This window comes from Molothrus ater, chromosome 7 (genome assembly GCF_012460135.2).
Source record: "Molothrus ater isolate BHLD 08-10-18 breed brown headed cowbird chromosome 7, BPBGC_Mater_1.1, whole genome shotgun sequence".
Taxonomy (NCBI): Eukaryota; Metazoa; Chordata; class Aves; order Passeriformes; family Icteridae; genus Molothrus; species Molothrus ater.
This window is the reverse complement of record NC_050484.2, coordinates 18859412-18885691: the sequence shown is the minus strand read 5'-3', so window position 1 is coordinate 18885691 and position 26280 is coordinate 18859412. Positions and strand designations below refer to the sequence as shown.

The 26280-nt window shown below is 38.6% G+C and overlaps 1 protein-coding gene across 1 annotated transcript; it reads left to right on the top strand.

Annotated features, from left to right (window-relative positions):
• Positions 1–38: 38 nt before the first annotated feature.
• PPIG (peptidylprolyl isomerase G) lies at positions 39–26132 on the top strand. The gene is made up of 13 exons (XM_036387259.2): positions 39–232; positions 7771–7850; positions 7967–8041; positions 10159–10266; positions 10759–10803; positions 12683–12770; positions 13865–13894; positions 13985–14124; positions 17487–17691; positions 19373–19540; positions 20009–20093; positions 20888–21024; positions 21351–26132. Exons 2-13 carry the CDS (start codon positions 7790–7792, stop codon positions 22468–22470), a joined length of 2262 nt encoding a protein of 753 aa, XP_036243152.1. The 5' UTR covers positions 39–232; positions 7771–7789; the 3' UTR covers positions 22471–26132.
• The last annotated feature ends 148 nt before the right edge of the window (positions 26133–26280 follow it).

Below are 26280 nucleotides of genomic sequence, written 5' to 3'. Positions count from 1 at the left end.
GCGAACGGCCCGCGCTGCCGGCCTGGGCTGCGTCGCTGCTCGCGACCCCTGCACCGTGCCCGGGCCGGGGGAACGCCGCTCCCGTCGCCGGGCTCCCCCGCCCGCCCCCGGCGCGCCGCCCCCGGGTCGCCGCTCCCGCCCCGTCCGCCACTGACGCAGTCCGTGCCGCACCAGCTCCAACATGGCGGCAGCGCGGCGCTGAGCAGCGCGGGGCTTCAAGGGCCGCCAGCGGGTGAGTGCCGGCCGCGCCGCCGTGCAGCGCCGGGCGCCGGCCCGGCAGAGTGAGGGCCGTCGCCCGGGCCGCGCCGGGGGCCGTCACCCGGGCCGCGCCGGGGGCCGGGCGGACGGTGGAGGAGGAGGAGGTCGCAGCGCCGCGGGGCCTGAGCTCGGTCACGGCGCGGGTAGGAGCTCCGGCCCCTCCCGGCCGGCGCTTCGGAGCGGGCCTGGGGCTGGCGCCCCCGCCGCCTCCTCGCACCCGCCCCTCGCAAGGCCCGGCCGGCCGTGTGCGGGGGACAGGCGGACCGCGGCGCTCGGCGCATCCCGGTGAGGGTGGCCTCCGGGAGGGAAGCGGTGTGAGGAGCCGCCAGTGCGGCCCGAGGCAGGCGGGAGCGGCAGGGTGGGTGAAGCGGCGCACGGGGCCTGGCGCGCGTTGCAATAGGGGTCGGCTCTGCCAGGCCGGCTGTGCCGCTCCGCAGCCTGGCTGGGCGCGGGTCTGTGTGCGCAGCGAGCGCCCCGCTCGGGCTCGGGTGCTGCCTGGGGAGTTTGAATGAGTCTTCCCTCCTCCCCTAGACGAGCAAGGAACGGGGCTGTCTGCCTGCCACATGTTCTCTCTTCTGCAGGCCTCGCCTAGGAAAGTGGAGCCTCTAGGGGCTACCGTGTCTGGCAGGAGACTCCTCTGCATCTCTCTTTTAGGGATTTCCTAAGGCGTTCCAAAGACTTCTATGAGTATTGAGTTTCAGGCTCATTTTGTTTGTATCCATGACATACTGCGTGTATATGGTTGTACTTTGAGGCCTTGAAGAGGCTTTGAGAGACTTAAAAGACTTAAGAAATAGCTCACTGAAACTGTGGACAGAGTATCTGTTGTAATGCTGAACGTTGCCTTTAAGTTCAATCACCATTAGAAAATTTATAAATAATGGTAAAGTTATTTTGTCCAGTAGTTTCCTAATGTTTGACTGGTTAAGTTAATTATATTTAGTACTCATGTGAGACCTAATTTAAGAGACATGTCACACCATTATTTTGCATATAGTCTATTTTCTAAGTGCTTTTTTTTTTTTGAGAGAATATTTTGGAGGTTTTGTGGGTTTTTTCTATATTGTCAGCAGAAGAGGCTGTTCTTTGGACAAGGATAAATGTTACTAGTAGGTTTTTTCGGGTTTTTTTTTGGTGTGGTTTTATGTTGTTGGGTTTTTTAAAATCTTCCTCCTGCCATTTTGTTTCACTATTCCCATTGCATTGGGGTCCAGCATTGCTCAGATTTTTAGGTGCTACCACGATAAAAATAAGGTAACAATTTGTAGGTTAGACTTGATTTATGAAGCATTAGTTCGTCTAAACTCACAGAGTTTGAGTTATCCTTTTGTAAAAATTATTTATAAATATTTCAGAAGTAATGTCTTTTCCTGTATGTGCAGTAGATCTGAGGGGTAGCATAAAAAGGATAGCAGCATTAGTAGTTCTCTGAGAGCACCCTTTGGGACTACATTTCTCATTAAGACTTCCCATTCTTTCACTTCTGTGAAACAAACATTATTGCTTTAATTAGCTAGCAGTCATCAAGCTGCTATCAAGAGAAGATTTGAGTTGTTTTCCTCACAGGATCTCAGAAAATCTGGGGATTATGAGGGAATTGAGAGTGAAAATATGTAACAGTGAAGGATTTTAGTGTGTTGCAGCATGATTTCTCTGATGGTAATTTAGAGGCCAGCTTCCATTTGGAAGAGAGTCAGTGAGTGCCAGGGAAAAGATGTGGCCATCTTCTAATGCAGTGAGGTTTAGGTCAGAGGCTGGAATGAAGCATAGAAGGGATCAAGAGGAGTAGAGAAAGGGGTAGAACACAAGAATAAAAGATGATACAGCAAGGTTTTTTGGTTATGTTGACAAATATGGGTCAGCATTCAGAGCTGTCTCTTACTGTTGCATGGTTGTCTTGCCTAACTCTCATCTTCAGTAACCGGTAGGAAAGGATTTCACTGCTGAAATTAATTTTGGGGAATTTGCATGACTTGGAGATTGCACCCTGTAAAAGGTTTTTTCCCTGTTTCATAAAGAACATAAACTTGCCTTTTCTTAGCACTTTTTAAGTTTTAAAATAAAAGTTCATGGATCCAGGCCTATTCAAATTCACATCAACAAGTGCACTTATTTGTGTACAGACCTGACAGAAAACACCAGTGTTTTTTCACAAATTAGGAAAAGAAGTACTTTCTGTGTAAATTAGATAATAGAAAATCATGACTAAGACTTGACAAGATAGATTTTTAGTTGCAAGTGACAAGAGCGTATTTTAACATTCTTCATTAAGGAATGCCTTTTCTAGAAAAATAAAGGGGATGATCCAGTAGGAGCCTGTATTTCTGTGTAAACAGTTTCAGAATGTTACTACCTTCTCAGCTGAATTTTATGCTCTCCCAGCTGGGGTGTTAAAACTGGGTATGCTTTCATTATACTTTAGTACAAGAAGACTAAATTCATGTTTATAATTGCAAGAAATCATACTGAAAGTGGTATAAGTGATTTACCAGTGCAGTAGGGTTAGGAGTATGTACTGCATATTTAGTCAGGACCTATCTAAGGGTGACAAATATTTTCTAAGGTCTCCCTTGCCTCATGTGCATGGAAGACAACAGTTGATATTGTCAGGTGTCTGATTTCCTTTTTTAGAGGGACACAAATCCTATGTTGGTAGTACAGTAAATACTTCTAACATTGTTGTAGAGAGGAGGCCTGGTGAAAAGTGGTGTGAATCTCTTTTTGCCTGCAAAAATGTCGAAAGTTTTATTTTATAGGTGGTTTTTCTTTTCTGTCAGACTGAAAGCTTATAATGCGTGATTTTTAATGATGACTTGAAAGTCTTCCTACATAAATTTCATAGAGCTGTGTAGAAAGCAGATATTTTCTTTCTTATAGGTGTGTTAAATCCATGTGTTTGCAAAGATGTCATCCTAAATCTGAAATGTGTTCTAGTGTAGCACATCATTCCTAAATTTGGCAACAAAAATCCTGTGCTGCTGGCTAGTGAAATGAAAAAAAAAATCATTTCCCTAGATGTCATTGCTGCTAATTCAGAGTTTTGAGATCGTGAAGTACAGAGGAAAAGATGGTGTTGTTTATGGAAAAATGCTAAGGAAATTATGGAGGTAGAGGGAGGGTTGATGTGTTTAGGACTTTTGTTCACATCTTTGGTATCATGCTAACACAGCTGCAAGCTCTGTCACAGGAATGGATCTGTGAACAAATTTTCATGTCGCCCATTTCAAAATCATAAATTCACTTCTAGTTAATCCATACTGGAAAGAACTTGTAGCATTTTTAGTCTGTGCCTCTGCCATCACTTTAGGCTGATAGGTGCTGCTGCAGTATCATTCGATGGAGGGAGGAGGAAAGGGTGGTTTTTATGCAGCCAGGTAGGCACTTGTATGCAAGCCAAACATGTGGGTGTAGGAACCCTCTGTTGTAGTATCAGCCCACATTTATATTGTGTTCAATTGACTGCAGCCACAGCCTTAAAGGATATATGCTCTGTGTTCACTTTGTGCATTTGCATTAAAGTACATTTCTGGAGATTCTGCATGCCTGTCTTTGAAATATGTATCTAAAGGCATCTTGATGCCTTTAGATGGTGTGAAACAAAATGCTAGCAATGTGGATTTATGTACTTAGTTTGCTTCGTTTGGACATTGAATGAAGATCAGTGCAGGTAATTGTACGTTGATGCAAGGAAGCACATTCAAAGGCAAGGTAAAGGAGAAATTAAACATCTGGAAGAACTGGTGATGACAGGGAAGCAAGTGAAGGAATAGGACACAATGTATCTTTTTCCTACTAAATATGTCTTAGCTTACTGTTCTGTAGTACTGGGACTGAAACAAATCAGTAGTTCAGCACAGTTCTAAAGAAGGTTGTTTTTTCCCTCCTATAAAATGAGGAAATCCTGCTGTATTGCTGCTTGCTGTCACCTTCTTTGGGCTGCATGACGTACTGATACTCAGTTGATGTGCATCTGTGAGTGCTTTTTGGCCTCTTCAGTCAAAATGCTCTAGTATGTGTTAAAAAGTACTATTACCAGATCCCTGCTGGCATGGGTGATTTTGGAAATAAAATTCCCCAAGATGTGTTTTTTAAACGCATCAACAAATGTCAGTGATAATCCCTGGTGGAAAGATGCTTGTGAACAGTTTGGGATAGTTATCTTTTCCCATTGGCACAGATCATTTTGGAGGAGAAGAGCTGCTGGTAGCCTGGCCTTGAGCTGGCCAGCTTTATCCTGCAAATATTTAAATAAAATAATGAGCCTGATGGAGGTGTGAAGTAATGTGAACCCTGAGGGACACAGTTGGTGAAATGTTGGTTGTGGATGCAGCTGTTCTGACAAGACTGAGTACTTTTGATGTATTCATCAACAAATACCAATATGCTCTAAGCTGAACTGTAATTCTACTTTCAGACATAAAAGAAACAAGCCCTTTGTTTAAATATGCTGAAGTGTTGTTCTAGGTGCTTGGTTGGCTTTGGGTTTTTTTGGTTGTAGGTTCTACTTAGACTTGAGTAAGAGCCTCTTCAAAAAGAAGGTGGTTGAGAATGATGAATAACTTGAAAATTTCAGAGTAGTACTTGGGCTGATATTTTGTCCTTCCTTAGAGTTTTGGAAGGAAGAGGTGAGCTGACTTACCAAGATTGTCCTGAATAGCACATTTTTGGAATGTAGGTATAGTAAGCATCTTTTGGGTTGACATCAAATTCATATTCCTTTCACTAGTGAAATTCCATCAAGTTCACAATTAAAAAATGCAGGGTATTGAGAGTTAAGAATATCCATGTTCTAACTGAAAAGAAATTTTGAGAGAGAAATAGCACAAATAATTTAAGCCCTGTTGTCAGCCATGTAGTGCTACTGAGCTTATGATTTTCTGACTTCATTGTTGATATTTTCTGACTTTATTCTTGGGATATTGTTGGTGGTTTTCTTCGTTGATTTTGTATTCAACATTTAGACCCCCTGTACTTGCTTTTAATGTGGACAGGTTTTAAATGATCAGTATGTAGAAGATTGTGTTTGGTGTTACTACATGAATAGAAATTATTACTTTTAAGGACCATTTATAACTTGGTACTTTGCCCTGTAGCCCATCAGGAAAGGGTCTGGCTAAAGTAACAGTGCAAAGTATAATTAAGTATATTGGAGAAGAAACACTCACTTGACTTGTGAGGTAGGTAGGATAAATGTCACTGATATCTTAGCCTGGTTTTCTGGGCACCATAAGCTTGAGAGTGAGATATATTTACTTGGCCTGGTGTCAGTTCAGGGGGTTCATACTGACCCATTGCTTTACCTGTCATTTAGAATCTAGTGCAGCTCGTGTTTAGGGGATATTAGAGGATTTAGAGAAAGTGCAGGGTACACTGGAGGTGGTGGTTAGAATATGGACTAACTTTGTTTGTTCCACTGCTCATGAAACAATGTTAAGGTAGAAAAACATCAAATTGAGAAAACTTGGTAGGGGTATGGAGCTGGGTAGAATTCTTTACTTCTGATTTCTCTCTCCCATCATCTACAAAACAGAGTTAAAAATTGACTGACATAGGTATATTTATTTTGTAACATAGCTTTAATCATTATCGGTGTTTGAAATAAAAATTTTTTTATGTGTCAGGTATCAATTATTTCATGTGTCATGTATTACGATAGTTATTTATTTTGGCTAAAATATTGTACAAAAATGTTGAGGCATTCCTCTACATTTCTCAAGCAAACTGCATGTAAAGCAGCAAATCCCTTCTCACTTAAGCATTAGAATTTAATGCTTAAAATTTGAGTGCAAGCAGCCAATCAGTTGTGGTACTGATGTTCCTTAGAGGTCTCAGTTCAGTTAAAACTGGCAGTTCTAGCACCAACCAATATTTAGGACAGCATTTATTGTGAAAGGTTTATTTGAAAAAAGTATCCCCATGCAGCTGTGTGGTCTGTTGTAGCCCTGACAGTGAGTGCTGTGCTTTGGGGGGTCTCAGTTCTGAAAGCAACCCGTCCATCCCATCCCATCCCATCCCATCCCGTCCCCTCCTTGGCCACACCCTGCCTGCCTTGGCTGCGGTGGCCTGGGCAGCCTCCTGCTGGCCTATGGCATCCGAGGTTTCAGCTATGGCCATCTTCTCTGCTTGTTTCCCTGCCGGCCACAAAATTGGTTGTACTAATAGGAGAGAAATGCTCATTCAATTCAAGCAGGCTGAGATAAACCTGCTCCTTTGGACCAGTGTCTGGCTTGTGTGTATGAATGTATCTGTTTCACACCTAGAGAATATCTAGTGAGGTTCTGCATTTTTTTAAAATCTTCTCATTCTAAAATCACATGAATAATGAACTACTGAGTGGTGTTTAATTTAAACCAGTCCTGCATTGTTCCTGTGATTTTTGCTGTGTAATCTTAGCAAAATGTTAGGAGTGACAGCACAAGTAGGGAGAATATAGGCTAACATTATTACACTGCTGTCTTGGGTTTTTTACAGCCTCTTGTTCATATGCTGAGAGTGACAGATGGTAACAATTGAATTTTTCAAGCGTGTTCTGTGGTACAGCTATGAGTGAAGCTTTAGGAGAGATGTGTGCAGTGTATCAGCTAGATTTGAGCCATATTTTCTGGCAATAAAAATAATTAGGACTGAAAATGTATGGATTATATTCCAAATTCTGGAAAAGGTACTCCTGTCTTACAGATACTTTTGCTGTCACTGTTTGGTTTTTCTTTTTCCCAGTCTGAAGTAATTCAGAGAAGATAGGGATTTAGAAAAGGAAAAGAATATGATTGTACATAATGTTGGAATGTTGGAGATGCAAATGGAATTTTAAGACATAGCTTGTTACACAAAAATAAAAGGATTTATATAGTCTAAGGCAAAAGTTGCATTAAAATTCTCTCTAGGCTGGAAAAACACCTTAAGATCATTGAGTCCAACAGTAAATCTAGCAGTGCCAAACCATGTCCTTAAGCAGCACTATGCATCTATACACCTTTTAAATGATACCAGCGATGGTGTCCCAAGAAATAAACAATGACATAAAAGGAAAAGAGACTATGAAAAGCCAAAATAATTTCACTTAGCAGCAGTTGTGGAAAAAATACACCCTTGTATTTTTTTGTCAAGAATGGTTTGAATCCTAATTGGAGCAATGCCTGGTAACTGCCATGACAGGAATCCAGGAAATACTGAACTTTGAAATTTGAAAATTGAATGCTAAAGTCTTGCCCATATCTCACAGTATCTTTTCCTTTTGTATTTCCCCACCTGAAGTATGGCACTCAAGTTTAAATTGAATGTTATTGCAGCAAACATGAAGAAAATCAGTCATTTGGGGCTACAACACATGAAAATGATCTAAAGTACTTGGCATTTTTTGAACTTCAAAAAATGCTAATGTTTGCTGTCTGGGGTTTTTTGTTTGTTTTCTCTAGTTTTTATTGACTTTTGTATTGCCTTACACCTGTATTGACTTACACATGATTTCAGTGCACAGAAGGAAAAACTAAATTTTATTTTCATTGCTTACAGTAATTAGACTTGTGAAGCCATGGGAGTAAAGGTCCAGAGACCGCGTTGCTTTTTTGACATAGCCATCAACAATGTACCCGGTAAGAAAATGAAAGTATCAATTCAGTAGCATGATATTCACATGAGATATGTATAGGAATAATATAAATAGCATTTAACTTCACAGTAAATATGGTGTTGTTGATTTTTTTTCTAGCTGGAAGAGTCGTCTTTGAATTGTTTTCAGATGTGTGTCCAAAGACATGTGAGAATTTTCGCTGCCTTTGCACAGGTTTGTAGATTTTACTATTTAATCTGTAATTTTTAATGTAATGCCATGTTAATTAGTTTGATCTCTGTTATTATTTGTGACATTTTCTTAAATGTGGAAGTAAGTTCAGAATTGTTTCTTGACACCTCCAAATATTTAGCTGATGGTGCACATATGAGCCTGCAAATACGATGTAAAGCAAAGCAGTTATAGCTTTGGCTTACTGTGTTGCAGGGAGTATATACTAACCAACTTTAAATACAGGCACAGTAAGCTGATTTTCTGTTACTAGCACAGATATTACTGTTCACATTATGTAACATCATCCAGTCTTGAAAGGTAGCCAACAAGAGGTCAACCATGCAGACTTACATTTCAGTCTTATGATACTTTGTGGAATTTGAAAGGTGATGCTTTTATTCATCAGTTGTTTTCTCTGTTATTTTAATTTCTTGATGGACACTGGTGATTTCTACTCCTATTGAAAGTGTATTTCTTGAGGAAAATACTCAGGCGATTCTCCCTTGGAAACATTTGCAAAGAGAATTACTTTCCTGTGGACTGCATACTTTTGTTGCAAATGCTGACAGCTTAGCAAAACTTGAGTTTATTGTTGCAAGAATAACTTTGTGAATACATAAATAGCATATATGCTTTCTGTCTTCAGCTTTTTCTGATTCCTTTCCTTCCAGCTTGGTTATTTTTCAGGTCAAGAGTCTGTAGCTGTTAATAGTGAATCCCTCAGCAGTACTAGTATGATCTGAATCAGGTGTGGATACATGATTGCATTCATGTTAAGTTAACTAGATCATGCAGCACACCATTCAGGATGTCTGCAGGAATGTAGGCATTATCTGATCTGATAATAGGTTTAATGGCAAAATCAAATAATCAAAATTTGTTAACAAATTTGAACTTTAATGATTTTTAATGGCTATGACTGTGTTAACACGTGACTGTGGCATTCTTGATCTGCTGTCAATCTCCCAAAAGTCAGATTATTGAATAAAGGTGTTACTCCCCACTGCTGCCGTATATTTGTGATTTGAAGTCTTCAACAGTGTTTCAGGTCAGCAACACTTATAAACTAAGTTCATCCTTTGTTGCTGACATCCATAATCAAATTCACATCCTGAACTATTGCGCTGCCTTAACACATATAAGAATAGAATAGAAAAAGATGCAGAAGGTTTGATATTGATCACCAGCAAATTATTCAAGCTTTTAAATTTTGTTTTCCTTACTCATCTTTTTTTCTGGAAGTTCTGAGAAGTGTCTGCTGCCTTTGTAAAACAGGGATCCACAGCTCCATGTTTTCCTGGCATACACCAAGTTAGTGGAACATACACAGCATCACATTCATCAGAGTTCCTATCAAAAGTGGGGTCTTTTTCTAGCTATTTAAATCCATATGGAGACACCAGTCTGTAAGTTCAGAGGAACTGCCCTTGACAAAAGCTTCCAGTTTAATTGCTCAGAATAAGATTATAGGAAGATGCTGTCTAGTAGTTTGCCAGCATGAAGAGGAAGTGGTCTTCCCTGAGAAGTCCCACTGATTACCTTGCTGTTACCTTCACAGGACACACCATCAGCCATTCATCTGGCTAACTCAGCAGAAATCCTCTCTCTTTGAGCAGGGAGAGGCCATTGTGTTGTAGCTGAAGCAGAGTTTGCCTAAACAGCAGTGCTGATGCAAGGGAGGAAGACGGCAGTTGTAATCATGAGTGAGGGGGGAATGAGAGTCTTCCCCCTTCCCCCTGCCTCTATGGCTTTCTTACAAGTTTTTATGGTACCTTAGCCTTGCTGTTTTTTAAGTACAGATCTGATTGTTTCTTGCATGTTTCTGAGCAATACTAGTTGTCATGAATATAAACTGGATGTTTAGCTTCAGTCAATCTGCATGGCAGTGACCAGAGTTGTATACTAATGTCAGTAAGGTGTTCTTCTAGTATAACTGTAGAGACAGAAAATAATCTCTGCACTGCTTTCTTAAATGCCACTTTCTTACAGGTAAGTCTGCCTCACAGGCCAGTTTTTCAGAGCACAGAAGATGATTTTGATTGAGTGTTTTACATAGAACTTTTTTTGTAATGAAGATGCAGAGAGTAATTTTTGGTTTTGTTCATTTTCTTCTTTAGGTGAAAAGGGTACAGGAAAGTCCACCCAAAAGCCATTGCATTACAAAAGCTGTCTGTTTCACAGGGTAGTGAAAGATTTCATGATCCAAGGAGGTGACTTCAGTGAAGGTATGACATGAATCTTTAAAGAAAATTTTGCCGCTTATGTAATAAAACATTTCAAAAGTTCTATATAGACCCATTTACTTAATTATTCTCTGACAGATATCACTGCTTTTCCCCCTTTCTTCTGTGTGAGATCCTTTCCATGAGGATTTGTATAATAAACTTCTATATGTGCATTCACCCACTTTTGCTCAAGTTATCTCAGTCGTTCAGAGAACCAAATACCTGCTACTGAAAGGTTGAAGCATGAGAATTAAATATTGTATCTGCTGCTGGGAAATAAAGAGGGAGACTCTTGCTGAATACATGGGAAAATATTTTCTTGTTTTCCAAGTTTTTTGCTTCTGGATTACAAAGATGCATCTTGATTGTGTTTGCATATCTTGAAGAATAATGTAAGTGACTTGGATGCAGTTACATCAGTGTTATGAAGTACCTTCCACATAATGTAACTCTTTTAATCACTACTTTAACTGTCACTTTTCCTCTTTTAAGGAAATGGCAGAGGAGGAGAATCCATTTATGGTGGCTTTTTTGAAGGTAAGAGTTCTATCAGTCTGTTCTATTTTGGTGTTAAATTAAACAATTACCTTTACATTCTGTAGTCTCTGTTCTGTAAACCTGAATTCCATTTTTTTAAGAAGATTTTGTCTGGTCATGAAGGCCTCTGACTGTCCCGTTAAAGTTATTTTACTTTTAAGATATGAACCATTTTAATGAACAAAAAAGTAAAACTGAAGTCCTTTGTATTTGTCTCTTTTACCAGACTTACATTTTTATTGCTGGTTTTAGACATTTACTTTTGGCTTGCTCAGCTAGCTAAAAGCTGGGGATGATCTTCTCTTTGAGGGAAAAGGAGAAAGGTGTTGATGGGGTTGGGTTTCCTTGCAAATTTTTATTTAAAAAACACACAGAGCCCTGCTTTCTTGAACCCAAGATGGTAGTGCTTTTAGTTTTCTCATGGACCTGATTCTTTCTCAGCCAGTGTTGCAGAAGAAGCTATAGTTGCTGCATTTCTCAGTCTGTGTTTGCCCAGAATGTAGTGGAGCATATGTGTTTATTGGAGCAGTTGCTGTGTTACACCTAAGCCCAGGTGCTGGATAGCTGCCACCCAGGCAAAGTTAAGCCCCTCTTCCCTCCCAGATACTTTTTTTTGCCATTGGTGGTTGTCTGAGCTTGCAGCACACACAATAATTACTCATTGCTGTAGTTGGGCCAGGCTGCAAATTTATATGAGAACTTGAGTGGAATCAACAGTTTGCAACTGCTAAAAGAGGGAGGAGGCCTTACCTTGCACTGACTCTCCCATCAAACTAGCCTGATTCAGCTTGCTACAATGCCTAAAGATTATTGTAGCAAAAATTTTTATATATTCCCATGTTAGTGAGTGGATCCAGTTTGGCAAACATAAGAAGTAACACAAATGAGTAGCTGGATTTGAGGAAATGTATGGCTGGGAGAAATGGAAAAATGAGCACAACCTCCACTTATCTTCTGGCAATAGTGGGCTGGCTGTTCAACTTGGCTGGTCACAGTACGGAACTGAATTTGTGGGAAGTTTTGCTTTTGTGGATCAATTAACCAGTGCACCATAGGATTAGGTTGACACTTGATGCTATTGTACAGGTGATTGGAGAGTGAGTGGGACTGTCCCTTTCATGGCTAGTGACAGTAGCATTATGAATATTGTACATTTTTCTCTGTTAACACTTCCTCCTGCTGTCTGTATCCAAACAGTATTGAACAAATGTCCTCACGTCTGCAGAATTTCCTTCCCCCAAAAGCCTTTTTGCTGTTTTGGGAAAGAAGGGAGAGAATTATTTCTTACAGGTGTCTTAAATGAAGAATAGTGATTACATTTTACGCTTTTTTAATTTCATAGTTTCATTGGGATTTAGTTTGAACTATTAACAATTCCTTGCTCGTAAGAAGTAGGATTCATTGAAGTTAAACTGATTTTCTTAATGGCTAACTTGATAAATACATCTCTGTCAGACAAACAAGCTGTTTGGGATTCCTATCAAACTCTCTGTGTGTACTTAAAAAAAAAAAAAAAAAAAATGCCTGAAAATTAGGGATTTATTAATCATTAATACACAGCTTCTGTTCCAAAGAAAAATGGAGCAACAACTTAAACATCTCTGCTAGTGTTGGTAGGACACAGATCTTTTGTGCAAGAATACTAAATTTTAATTTTTTTCCTCTCAGGCTATAAACCATTGGATTCATATTTCTCCTTGTTACATAGAATGAACAGAATGATGTTTTAAAATAGCTGTTATTTTTAGTCTATTTTTAATACAACTTTTCATTCAAGTGGCTAACAGATTTATTTAATTAGGATTCATTTACTTAGATGATAGCATTTACCTAAGCATATATCATATGCTTAAAAAATAACTGAAAACACTTTCTTTAGATGAAAGTTTTGCTGTAAAGCACAACAAAGAATTTCTCCTTTCAATGGCCAACCGAGGGAAAGATACAAATGGTTCACAGTTCTTTATGTAAGTATTGAAATGTCTTGAAACGTGTTTATGGTTTGCTATTTGTAAACTGTTAGGGGAATCCTTGTAAATATTGAAGACTAGCTCCTGTGCAAAGCAAAAATTGATGGTTTTTTACCAGGTTGCCTGGAAGTAGCCATTTTCCTAATGTACTTATTTTTACCCCTAATGGGCTTATTTGTATTTAATTTTCTGTGCAAAAGGGCTTTCAGTAGTTTTCAGTTGCTGTGTTCTAACTTGGACAAAAAAGCAAACCTGTTAGTTCCTTGTAAAATTCTTATTACTCTAATAAATTGTTTTCAGGAAGGTGGCAAAACAGCTCTGGGGGCTCTCCAAAGTAGTAGAGGGCTTTTTCTAATCACAAAATAGCTTTCCAATACAGTCTCACTTATAGGTAAAATTTAAATTCTAAAAATACATTGCAGCAGACTCTTTTAAATTCTAAATTATCTACAGAAAATATCCTCAAAATACATCAGTCTTACCCACGTTTCATGGCCTTAGTTAACATAACGAGTTGTGAATGTCAGCATTAAAACCTTATTTTGGGATTTCTAAATGATCATTAATCATCCCAGTTTTCTACTCTTCCATAACTGACACATATACCTTAGTAATGCTAGTATGGGGGAAAGCTGAGAGAGAGTCAGTTCTTCTGTGTCAAGTAATCTCTACATGAAGATACTTTTTCTTCCAGTTTTCTGGTTATTTTCTAATGTGTAAAAGGTTATTTGCATTTTTCCTGCAGACTTTTGTATCTGTTCCTGGTAGTATCTATATAATTCAATGAGTAGAAGCTTATTATGTCCTTTATGAGGATTCTGTCTAAAAATCTATGTGCGATTTTGGGGTTTTTTTCAGTAAAGTGTAATAGTCAAAGTGTTTCATTGAATAGCTAGTATAGCATATAAAACATTAAATATTTTTAACTGCACACAAACATAGACTGATATATATTGGTTTTGTTCAATTTTGTTAGTACACTCAAAATAATGTTCATCTTCCTATGTGTAGGTTACATGCTTTGAATGCTGATGGCTTTTCACTAATACTGCTTTTGTTTTTCTTTTTAAATTAAAATCTGGAAACAACAGAACAACTAAACCTACACCTCACTTAGATGGGTAAATATCTCTTATTTTCTTCTTATATTTGTTTGGGACCTGCCTTGAAAAGTAAGTGCTAAAATACTTACTTTTGTTTATGTTCTTCAGGCATCATGTTGTTTTTGGACAAGTCATCTCAGGTCAGGAAGTTGTGAGAGAAATAGAAAACCAGAAAACAGATGCATCTAGTAAACCATATGCTGAAGTACGCATACTGAGTTGTGGAGAGTTAATTCCAAAATCCAAAGGTAAAGTTGAACTGTACATATGAGGTAATTTTCTTGTTTTCTGCCATGCTGGCTGCTTATAAAAATATTTAGAAGCTTACTTGTGATAGATGATGGCATGGTTGGTGAAAAGGTGTATAACGTTGCAGAGCAATCTGTCTTCTAAAGAACTTAAAGGTTGTTGATGCAAAAGACATTAAAGAACAATCATTCATGCTTTTTTTCAAAGCTTCTCCTGTCTTGAGTTTTCTTATACTCAGTACATTTTAGTACAAAGCTGGCAAGCACTTGTCGTATCAAGTAGAGTGCTGTGTTAAGAAGATTGGTGGCAGTCTGACTTTATTTGATAACTCATACTTCTTTGGAAGGTACTGAACTTGTTTCAGGTTGTTCTAAGGTAACTCTTCAAAACAGGCACTTAGATTATAAAAGTCTGGGTTTGGCCCTTTAGCTCATACACTTTATAAGTTACTATAAACTATTCTTAAAGAAGAATATGACAGAACCTGTCTTTCTGGAAGGGATGTCCTGCTCTGCCACTGCAGAATTGAACATGGTATGAGAGCTTGGATCAAGCCTTATTTTATAAGAGGAGCAGAACCTAAGATGTTGCTGTCACCATGGAGAATGTCATTAGCAGAAAGCCAAGATGCTTATTTTGTTTGCTATTTCATTCTTAGCACGTTCTGTTATGTACTGGGAAAGGTTGCACCAAGGATTTTGAAGCACAGCACAAGAATAATGGTTTGTTTGGGCAAAGGAAAATACAAGCATTTGAACTTCAGCTTCTTGTTTTTTCACCTCCTTGTTGCTCATTTGTTGTGATATTTGGTAGAATGACTTTGGCGTCTGAGGCGATCTCTTCAATACCACAGATTTCCAAGCAAAGTTATCTTTTGGCTCCTGATTTCTGAAAGGTTCTGGATCATGCCATGTGTTAGGATGAAATTATAGTTTTTTGGACAGTATTCTGTAGCTTGGCATCTCTTGGGAGATGCACAGGTGCTGTAACTAGAAAATAAAACAGTACAGCTACAGGGTGGATGAACCTAGGGAATGAGACACACACTTGCATAGATGTCTTCATTGGATTGTCACACTCCCTTTGAAGTCCACTCTAGAACTCTTGAATGACTAAATGAAATTTTTGTCACTGAGCAGTGATGACCTGCAGCCTTTAAGCAAGGCTTTAAAGTGCTTGTATCCAAAGAGTGAGTGATATAAATACAAAAATTTTGTTTTCCCTCTAACTTCTCTAAAAGAGAACAGGCTTCTGAAAGGATTTGACTTGTGTTGCCTTTACCCTTTTGTCTATGTTCTCATGTCTCTGACTCAGTACTGATGCATTCATGGCAGCTCTGGTTTCTGTAGCTGGCCTGGTGTGCCAAGGAGGGAAATTGGTGCCAGGGTGATGGGATACCCAGTCGATGAAGCTGTAAGGCTCAGTTCTAGATAGCGATGGGCAGTGGGAATGTTTGGGGAGCAAGAAGCCTTACACAGCAGGATCAGGCACGTGAAGGGCAGAGCAGAGTGTGGGGGAAGACAATAGCCTTGATGGGCCCTAATGCACGGCCAGCATGATAAAGATGCTGTGACAGACCATGGTGGAAGTTCTAGTGTGTAGAGAATCCTGCTTTTGAAAGGGGAAGGCTGTGTGTAAGACCTCCAGTGAGAAATGGGCTGCTACTGTGAAAATGGCAGCACGGCTGGAATTGTTCTCTGAATGCCCAACGTGGAACCTCTGATGAGCTGTGCTGGCCTGAAGCAGTGGAAAAAGCAGGAACAGTGTGATAGCACATCAGCTGAAGCAAATTTGCCAAGCAGTTGTCCAAAGGTAACAAGAGGAACAGGAGACGTCCTTGGACTTGTCACTTACTGGGAGGACAATCCAGATAGGAGGAGCAGTTTCTGGGATGCAGTCATTGTCATGCAAGATCATCAGCAGAGTTATCTAACAGTGGAACTGTTTGTGGTACAGTACTGTGGGAGGTAAAAGCAAACTGATTATGTGAATTATGAGGCAGTTATCAGGGAAGGCTGCTTTTAAGAACTTAATTTTAAGACAAAGGAATAAGGAGGCTGCCTGTGAGGGAACTACAGTGATGAATTTCTGTGGGAGGGTACATTAGGGTACCAAGGGAGTCTTAAGTATTTATTATATGAGTTTGTCTGGTAGGCAACACAGAGAAAGGAATTAGGTCTTCATGGAATGAAAATAGAACTGATACCTGGCTTTAACAGGTAAGATGGCTAAGATGTTAAGATGCCACTAGCAGAAGGAATCACAGTAAAAGCAAGGTGCTTGGTATGAGTGTTTTTGTCATAGGTTAAAGTTGAGGAAAGGTGATCTGATTTTCACACAGTGAATATCCAGATGAAGTGCCTCATCAACTGTGCAAATTATCTCCTTAGGTGGAAGAATTGGATTTATTTAGGAATGAGTGGATGATGACTGAGCCATGTTACACGATGCTGTAAATTGAATGATGCAATGATAACAATTACAATATTGCAGAGGCCTAGATAAGCTTTTAACATGGGATTTGAGAGGATGATCACCTAGAAAAGTGTAATGTTTGTCATATTTTCTTTTGTTTTTCTTTTTTTTAGTTCCTTAAAGTTGGAGGAATAAGTGAAAAGGAGAAGTTTTTAAAAAATTATAAAAGAAGAATTTCTCTGGCCAAGTGGTAGAATTTTTAGAAGATCTTAAAGTTCTAGGGAAAATCTTAAGTTCTGGGGAGGAAAAAAAAAAGGACAAAAGCAAAGTATTAACACAGTATTTAGAAAGGTTATTACAGGCTAGCTAAGCTAATACACCTCACAAAAAAAATGTGGAACAAAAACTGTTACATTAAATTTCTTAATTTAAGGTGGGAGTTTGGTACCAGTTTTGTAGAAGAGGTCCTAGTCAAAATTTCTCTTATTAGTGATTTGATGAAGTCAGGTGAAACCTGAAGCTAAAGAATTTTTTTAATAAACACTTGTAAATACATTTTAATGACTTCTTTGTATGTAGGTTATGTTGTATAAAATATCCTCAGGAAACTTACACGGTTCTGCAAAGTGCTTGACAGTATAAATTTTAGACTTAGTTTCATAAATCCAAATTATGAAAATGTCTTGTTTTCCTAGATGTATCCTTTATGGTATTGTATTGTATTGTTATGGAGAAACAATGTTTTTCCAAAATGGCAATTTGCTCCTAAGTATTTTGATGAAGTAATTTCATGACACAATTAAAAGAATCTGAGAGATACAAGATAGAATGGTCCGGTCCATACCAGGATGCAAGATACAGAGACAGGTACAAGATGAGTGATTTTTCTGAGATTAGTTTAGAAGTGTTTGGTATTAAAATGTGTCTTTGCTGTTCTGATCTAAAGCTAAGAAAGAAGAAAAGAAGAGACACAAGTCATCTTCCTCATCCAGTGACTCAGAAAGTTCAAGCGATTCAGAATCATCTTCCGATTCATCATCGGATTCTGAGAGTGCTTCAGAAGAGAAATCTAAAAAACGAAAAAAGAAACACAAGAGAAATTCCAAGAAACATAAGAAAGAAAAGAAGAAGAGAAAGAAAAGCAAGAAAAGGTCAGTTTTGAGATTTGTTTTGTTACATGTACACCATACAGTACCATTCTCTTGTCTTAATAGCTACAGACTATGTTTGTGTAAACTAGCGGTGCAGGGTTTGTAGTCTGGGAGGTCATTGGTTTCCATATACAAGAATAAATTTTCTAATGTGATCACGAAGGGTCATATTCATGTGCCCATGTACTGCAGCATGTAAAGGAGTAAACAAATGAACTCACACTTCAGTTGGCTTGAAAAGTTGGAGTGATAGGTTTGAAATGGGTAGGGATAGTTTGTTGCCATAAATTTACTTCTGTACAATTCATTTTGAAGTATATGTGATGGAACTTAGAAAAATGTAGTATGCAGGAATATAGCAAAATTAAACATAAAATTAATAAATTGACTTCTAATAAGTTCTTAAATAATAATTCTTAAGTAATTAATACTTCAGTTTTTTCATCTGATATGCCAAAACTCTTGCAGTTTCACTGGAAGATAATAAAATTGAGAAAGCAGTCTTGCTTCTGAGAATGTTATTTTGAAACGAATAGTTTTGTTACAGTTCAGTGTGAGATAAAAGTTATGTCAGTTTGTCGTGATATAAGGCCAATTTGGGAGGAAACTCCTAAAGGGATCCCTCTAGAAAAGCAGATTCAAGTGGCCCTTCCCCCAGCTGGTTTGGAAAAGTAGAAAAAAGTGTTAATTTAAAAAGCAAAGTATTGACAAGCATTAAAAATGAACAATATTAAACAATAAAACCTCTCACTGTTCTGAATGGATGACAAATTCAGAAAGGCCTTGTCATGGGCTGTAACTGGGCTCACTCAGTCTGTGTTCAGTCCCTCCAGTGCTGGAATGCAGTGTCCCAGGCCCTGGTGGCCACAGGTGTCAGCTCCTGGTGCTCTTCTGGGTTTTCAGTCCAGTGCAGGTTCAAACAGTTCCCAGAAAAAGAAAAACCACAGTCCAGGGAAATTCACTGCCTCAACCACCTAAAAACTAACTAAAAGCACAGGAGAGCTCTGTCCCACTGCCTGTGCTGCAGACAGCACAGTCCAGGAGAAGGATGCAGGGGAGCAAGTGCAGCTCCTGATAACAAATTCTGGGATTCTTCTCCCCCCTTTGCTCTCAGAACCAGCCTTAAAGGTGCAGAACCTAACATCCAGCATAAACAGAACAGATGATTGAGGATACAAGCATCATAAAGGACACAGTGCAAGTCATATTTTTCCAAGCTAGCAGTGGAATTTAAGAAATGTTTACTTAAGGCAGTGCTGCCTAAACACTGTTTCTGTGCACCTAAGCCCTTTTCACAGAAGTTTGTAAATTGCTTGGAATTACTATAGTCTGTAGACAGTTACAAATTCTAGTGTAAAATCTGAATTTTTAGTCTCCTGAAAGTGTTTTAAAAAGAAAATGAACTAAAAAGTTGCATAAGTAGACAGTATGTCTATGTTCAGTGTTGCACCATTGTCTTTAGTAGAGAAAAAGTGTTGGTCAGAAATCTACTGCTGTTGTATAATTTGGAGCAAATATATCACGGGGGGGAAAGAAAGTTGTTTCTGAAATAGCTCTGTTTTCTGAGGTTCTTGTGGTATTGTATATTGAATTAAGACAATTTCTGAATTATTTAAATAGATTGAAGGGTCTTCCCTCATCCATATAACTCATTATCCATATTTTCTATACAAAAATAAAGCTCATCCAGTGAAAGTGAAGATGAAAATACTGAAGCACAGCCATTATCTACTGTCCGTCCTGAAGAAATTCCTCCCATACCTGAAAACCGGTTCCTGATGAGGAAAAGTCCTCCTAAAGTAGATGAGAAAGAAAAAGAGAGAAAAAGCAGAGAGAAGGAAAGAGAGAGGTAATATATCTGATTTAAGTCTGACTATGGTATGGTCACATACTATAGTCTGGCAGTGGTATGGTCACATTGCTGTTTTAGAGCTCTAATGTTGAATCTTTTCCATGTTGAACAGTTCTATGTTGTAAGCACTGCTGGATGAAAAATAGATTTCTCTGTTTATTGGAAACTGTTGTCTTTGTCCTAGAACAAAGGCTTAGTCTTTGAAAATGGTTTTAGTGAGTAAAGAATGTATAATGACTGGCTTAATTTCATTTAGCATACTTTGGAACTGTCCAGTCTGAGTCTAAAACCTGGAAATCTTGTAAAATTATTGTGGTCACAAATTGAAGTTTTATTGTGTAGATATTACTGTCTGCTGTAAAATAAAATGGTGTGTTTTCATTTAGTTTCTGAAGAGGTTGTAATACTGATTTTCCTTCTTTTTTAATTGTACAAACAATATCATTCTTTTTAAATTATTTTTAGTAATCTGTCAAACTCACAGTCAACATACCAGAGAAGACTGTTAGTCACCAGATCTGGAAGGAAAATAAAAGGAAGAGGACCAAGGGTAAATGTTTGAAATCTGTTCTTCAAAATAAGCAAGGTGGTAGCACAGTCTCACTGCTGGTGTTACTAATCATATTCATTGGGATAGTTGATTTTAAAAAAATAAGCGCATTGTAATTGATTTGAGGACTGAGGCTTGAAGGAGGACAGGAAAGAGAAGAAGGGGGTGAGAAAAAACCATTAAAATATTTTATTTAAGTTAATATGGTAATATTTAAATAGGTGAATGCAACTAGTTCAAGAAGGGTTCTAGTGAACACAGAACCAGTAACATCAGTGCCAAGAATGTGGGGAAGACTTCTCCCCCTTTTGGCAGGGGGGAGCTGTCAAATTGGCTGTTTCAATATTGTGAAGCCATATGCTATGTGCTGCATGTAGCAAATGTTTTTAATAACTGAAGTCTCTATCCCTCCAATTCTTAGTAAAATCCTGAACAAGTGTGAAGTATTGTTTCTGCATTGCCTGTCAAAGATACAAATCTTCATTGTTAGTAAACAAACATTAGCGTTTGTGCAAATCAAAGTAGCAGAAAACCTCTCATCAGATTACAAAAATCCTGATGTAGACTTTACCTTAAAATCAGTTATTTGATCAGAGTTGGTGTATTCCCTCTTTAGTTAACTGTCAGATACATTTTCAGTAAGTTAGTAACTTGCCAGTGGAAACTTGGTATATACATGCCAGGTGTCCTGTTAGGTGCTGTGTAGAACTGAGTGCCAGGGGTGCAAATGTTGCTTAGGTATCAGAGCATGTGAAATTCAGACTAAGGTGGGATTTTCTCTTCTTTCCTCCAAGCGTTACCGGACACCTTCCAGATCCAGGTCAAGAGATCGATTCCGGCGCAGTGAAACTCCTCCACATTGGAGGCAAGAAATGCAAAGAGCTCAAAGAATGAGAGTCTCTAGTGGAGAAAGGTGGATAAAAGGAGACAAGTAAGATTATTTCTTTCTGGAACATGTGCATATGGGCTTTAAAAAAGTTTTTAGTTCTTAATTTTTTTTTTGCTTGTTTAATTAAAAGTAATACCTATTACCTTGGATTTTCAATTACAATTGCTTTCAAGAAGCCAGGGTGCTGACTTGATTATTCCATTATTTAATTGTGTGTGAGTTTAACCATGCTACTGCACATACATAGTTAGTAATAAAAATTATCTGATGTGAAGTTTTAGTTATGAAGCTGTCTCACTTCTGGTTTAATTTTTCAGAGTGGAGGGAAATGAAAACATTTTTTTAAATTGTATCTTTTTCTCTCCAAGGAGTGAAATAAATGAAACCAAGAAAGAAAATCAAAAGAGCCCAGGAAGAGGAAGAGAGAGAAGAATATCAGACCACAGGCAAGTTTCTGAAAGTCCAAGCCGAAGAGGGGAAAAAGAGAAGAAAAAAGATCACAAATCCAGCAGTAAAGACAGGGAGACAAGAAGAAATTCAGAAAAAGATGACAAGCATAACAGAAGCAAATCCAAGAAGAGAGCTAAATCTAGAAGCCATAGTAAAAGCAGAGAGAAATCAAAAAGTAAAGAAAGAGACTCCAGACACAGCAGACATGATGAAAAGAGACTAAGATCAAGAAGCAAAGAGAGAGACCATGAGAAAGGTAGAGAAAAAGAAAAGCACTATGATTCTAGAGGGAGAGAGAAAGAAAGAAGTAGGAGCAAGGATAGAAGTAAAAGAGCAGGCTCAAGAAGTAACGAACAAGAGCATAGGAAGAGCAAAGACAGGGAGAAACGCAAGTCAAGAAGCAAAGAGCGTGAGCATGCTAGAGGGAAACACAGCTCCAGCAGCAGAACAAGGGATCGCAGCAAAAGCAGAGACAGGGGTAGGAGAGGGAGATCCAGAAGCAGGGACAGGGATCGCAGTCGAAGTAAGGACTATTCAAGGAATAGAGATAGAGAAACAAGGAGGAGAGGAAGATCAAGAAGCAGAGAAAGGAGAGGTACACCAGATAAATACAGAGGAAGAGAAACCAGGAGGAGGAGAGAATCAAGGAGTTCAGAGAGAGATGAAAGTCAAAGCAGAAACAGGGAGAGGTATTCAAATAGGGAAAGTAGAAGCTCATATAAGAGGAATGATAGTGAAAGCCAAAGGAAGAGGCGTTCAAAAAGCCGTGAAAGTAGTAGTCCTGAATCTGGCAGAGATAAGAAGTCTAGTAGAGATCAGGATAGAAGTCCAGACTCAAAAAAGAGACCAAGTAGCAAAGAGAGAGAATCAAAAAAATCATACTCGCGCAGCAGTAAAGAAAAGGAAAAGACCAGATCCTCAGCAGAAAAAGAAGTAAACCAAAAATCAAAGAGTCAGGAGAGAGATCATGCCCCTAGTAAGGATAAAAAATCTGATCGTGAAACAAGTCCTGGAACAGATGATGACAGGCATGGATGAGTTTGTGGACTTAATGTTTCCATTGTCTCAAAGTTTTAGAGACGTTTTGGGGAACGCCTTTTTTAAAGATGTGGACTTCAGTTTGGTCTTTTGATAATCTAAAACCTGGATCATTTGTACTGCTAAAGTTTTAATAAACTTGAAATGAAAAACAAATTACATGTGTAATACAGTGTGCTGTGTTTTAAATATTTCATTGGATTATGTATCCTTCTTGTGTGTTGTCAGCTATAAAGGTGACTTCCATGCCACTTTAATTTTTTACCTGATGAACATAGTTCAGTGCAAGCAATGGCTGCCTGCGAAGAGGCTTGTTCCATATATGAAGAAGAAAGCTGCAGATAAACTACATGTCATCTTAAAACTAGGAGAATATTGCAAGGTGTCCATTACTCCAGTCCTGCTACATCTGTTTTTCAGTAGGTATAAATCCTAAGGAAATTTATTGGTAGATGTAAATTATGTTGGTTTTTATTGTAATCACAAAGTGAATTGATTTAAGTAAATCTTTGTAATTCTGTCACTGCCAGCAGTAGAATTCATTCACGTAGTAAGGCAGTCATCTGTGTTTGAGAGTTATTTCCTTGTCCTAAAAAAATTTTTAAGTGCTCATCAGCATAACTTTTTTCCCCTGTAACCTCTCCATTCTGTGCTTTCATGTCGTCTACTGCAGAAATGAATGCTTCAGACTGCCCTGCTTCAGTTGCCTAATTAGTGGATGCACAGAGATGAAACAGATTACCAGAGTTTGCAGGGGTCAGATAAGGAACCAGGAAATCCTTTCAACTTTTGTTTCTTAGCAAGTCCATGTGAAAACTCTTGCAGTTCTCCAGTACTGGTTTTTGGAGTAGTTGAAACAGAATTTCAAGTAATGTTTTAAAACATGCTCTTAATTTTATTTTTTTAACTGAAATTTGCTTTCTTCCTTGTTTCCCCTCATTCTAAAGAATGTAACTCTGAATTCCTTCTCATTCTTTACTTTGTCCCTCAAACCAATTCCCTCCCTTTTCTGCTTCCCTCTCCTGCCTCTAGGTCCCACCCCAGTTTGTATTCCACCACCACCCCTTCACGTGGAAGAGAAGGAGTTTGGTTTGTGCTGCTGCAGCAGTGCCCCCATATGTGCAATCTCCAAAGAGCAGCTGCTGTGTGGTGACTCAGTGCAGTGTCTGAAAGGATAGATTTGGTACAAACCCCAGTGCTCCTTTCAGTCCATGAAACTATTCACATCTAAGACTGGCAAATCTTGAAAGTTGTAAAGGCAAGTGACAAGCATTAATCTTAACCTGTGTCAAAGCAAAACAAAACTGCAATCGTTGAAATTTTTGCCAAATCTTGCACTAGATGGCACAACTTGCTTTTACTCTCTTGGTAATGAGTTAACGTTTTCACTTTGTGATCAGTGTTTGTTGACAGCAGATTAGGAGAAATGTTGAAGCTTGCTTGACATTGTGATCCAGACAGTTGTTATTCTAAAGAAAAATTGTTGTGTCTTGAAAGCAAAAGAAAACCTAGAATTGTGAGCAACATAAGCAATGTTTTTAAAGGAAGAAAACGGAAGTGTGTAGAGTGACTTTTTAGCAGAATGGTTAGTGGAGCTGATTTGGCTGTCAAGTGCTTTTTTACTTTTTTACTGTCTTTTAGAAACATCTCCTATGGATTTTGCATTTCAGTGGTCATCTTATGCAGAAGGTTAAAAAATGTTCCTGGTCCACGTGTGGGTGGATGACACAGCAGTTACTTAAGAGAACTCAGAGGAGTGAACCAAAGACCTTTATGGTGGATCTCTTCTGTCTGAACTTGGTAGGACTTCAGAGAAGTTGTAGTCCTATTTTGGGGAACTGTAGTAAGAGTAAAGATAGGAAGTTAGGCTTCAGAAAATTTTGCGTGACAGCTTAACCATTTATACTGTGCTATGCATGCCATGTGCTTCAGAGTCCCATTTAAAAACTTTGCAATGTTGTTTCATTATTTTAAATAGAGCTGACACATGAGCAAGCTATTGCTGAGGAAGCTTATTTGCACTACTGAGAATATTCTTACCAATATCACTGAAGCTTGTATAAGCATGTAAACAAAACAATCTGCAACTATACTGACTCTGCTGTAGAAGGGGGGAAAATACAGGCAGTCAGCAATACAGCAATCCATACAGTATTTTTTTAATTGTGTTTAGTTTAAAATCTCAAAATGAATATTAAATCCAATTGTAGTTTGCAGTCGTAGCTACTTATTTTAAAATATGCACTTGCATACCCTTTTGTATGGACTTTGTTACAGTTGAGAAAATTATTTGTACAAAAATGGACTTTATTCTTTCATAGCACATTAAAGATTCATCTGAGTTGGTGGCACAAAGCCCATTTTCTTTTTTTAAATGTACTTGGGTTTTGTTCAAAAGCTGGCTACACTAAATTGCAGGTGGTGGGATACAGTTGCCTGTGTTGTATTTGGTAGTAAATTGGTATAGTGCTGAGCACTTATTTTAAACAGAAACACAATTGCAGTCTTATACAAGGGAGGGTTTGCCAGATTTGTGTTTTTCTTTATCAAACTGGAAATTGAGAATGTTGATTAAGAATTTGTTGGGACTAAAGCCCAATCCCAGGGACAGCAAGATATCCCCAAGCACTAGTCAGTTCTTGCTGCCTTGTCAGGAGGCACTGACTGTTGCTCTTGCAGTCCTGAGTCTGTTTATTCCCTCAATGACAGAGCTTTCCTGTTCTCAGCCTCACAGGAGCCACCTTGTGCTGTAGTCACAGTATAGCTCAGTGCCATCTTTAACATCTGTGTCATGTCATTCATTGGCTTTTGGTTCAGAGGACTGGTTTGGAAGAATTTAAGTATTCCAGAGGCAGTAAAAACAATCCTCGTCATCTTTTGTTGTGAATGTGGGAAGAAAGTAGTAGAGTGCAGCTTTTTCTGCTGGTACCCCAGAACTGACTTTATTCCAGGGAACCCCAATACACAATGTAAAGTGAGGGCAGGGATTACTGGACTAACTTTCTAAGTGTATGTTGAAGTGTCCATACAGGCTTGAAATAACTTCCAAAGGTTAGACATGCTTTCTCTGTTGTATCTACAATAGATGCTGAGATTTTACTAATACCATGCAACATATAGATACCTGGAATGCTGAATTTATAATTGACAGTGGCTTTCCAAACTTTGTTAGAAAGAGACTGTTACTTTATGCTGGATTCTCTGGGTACTGCCATCAACTCAGAAGCAGAAATTCTTGCTGAGGGTGGATAGATAGAATGTGCAGTTATGTAGACACTATTACCTGTAAAAAATGTGTTGCTTTCTGCTAATTCTTTAACACAGCCATAGTGTTTCAGTTGTTGTTTGTTTCAGTTGGTTGTTTTTAAGAAAGAAAAAAGGCAATGGTTACATTTTAATGCTTTGTTCTATTTGGTTGTTAGAATTTTAGCCTGAAACTTTGCACTTTGTACTTGAAATTCCTGACTACAGGCTTTTCTTGCAGTGTTCTTTGTCAGATGCGTTGAAGAATTTGCAGTGATCCCCAATAATGTCTGATTTGTAATAGTGTCAGCCTGGCAAATGGATTTTAGGTTAATGTAAACAAAAGAAGCAGTCCTTTAGCTGCCTTTTCTGGAACTGTTGATTTATTGAAGCAAATAAAGTATTTTTGGAAACACCTATGGGGGCATGGTAGACTCATTGTTTTTCTGATAAGCAAAAATGTATATTCCTGCTTTTAGGACTTTCCTTGTAATAGAAAACCTAAACATATACATATATACTTTTATAAAAGCAGCAGCCATTAAAGTGTTCTTTTTGGGAGGTTGT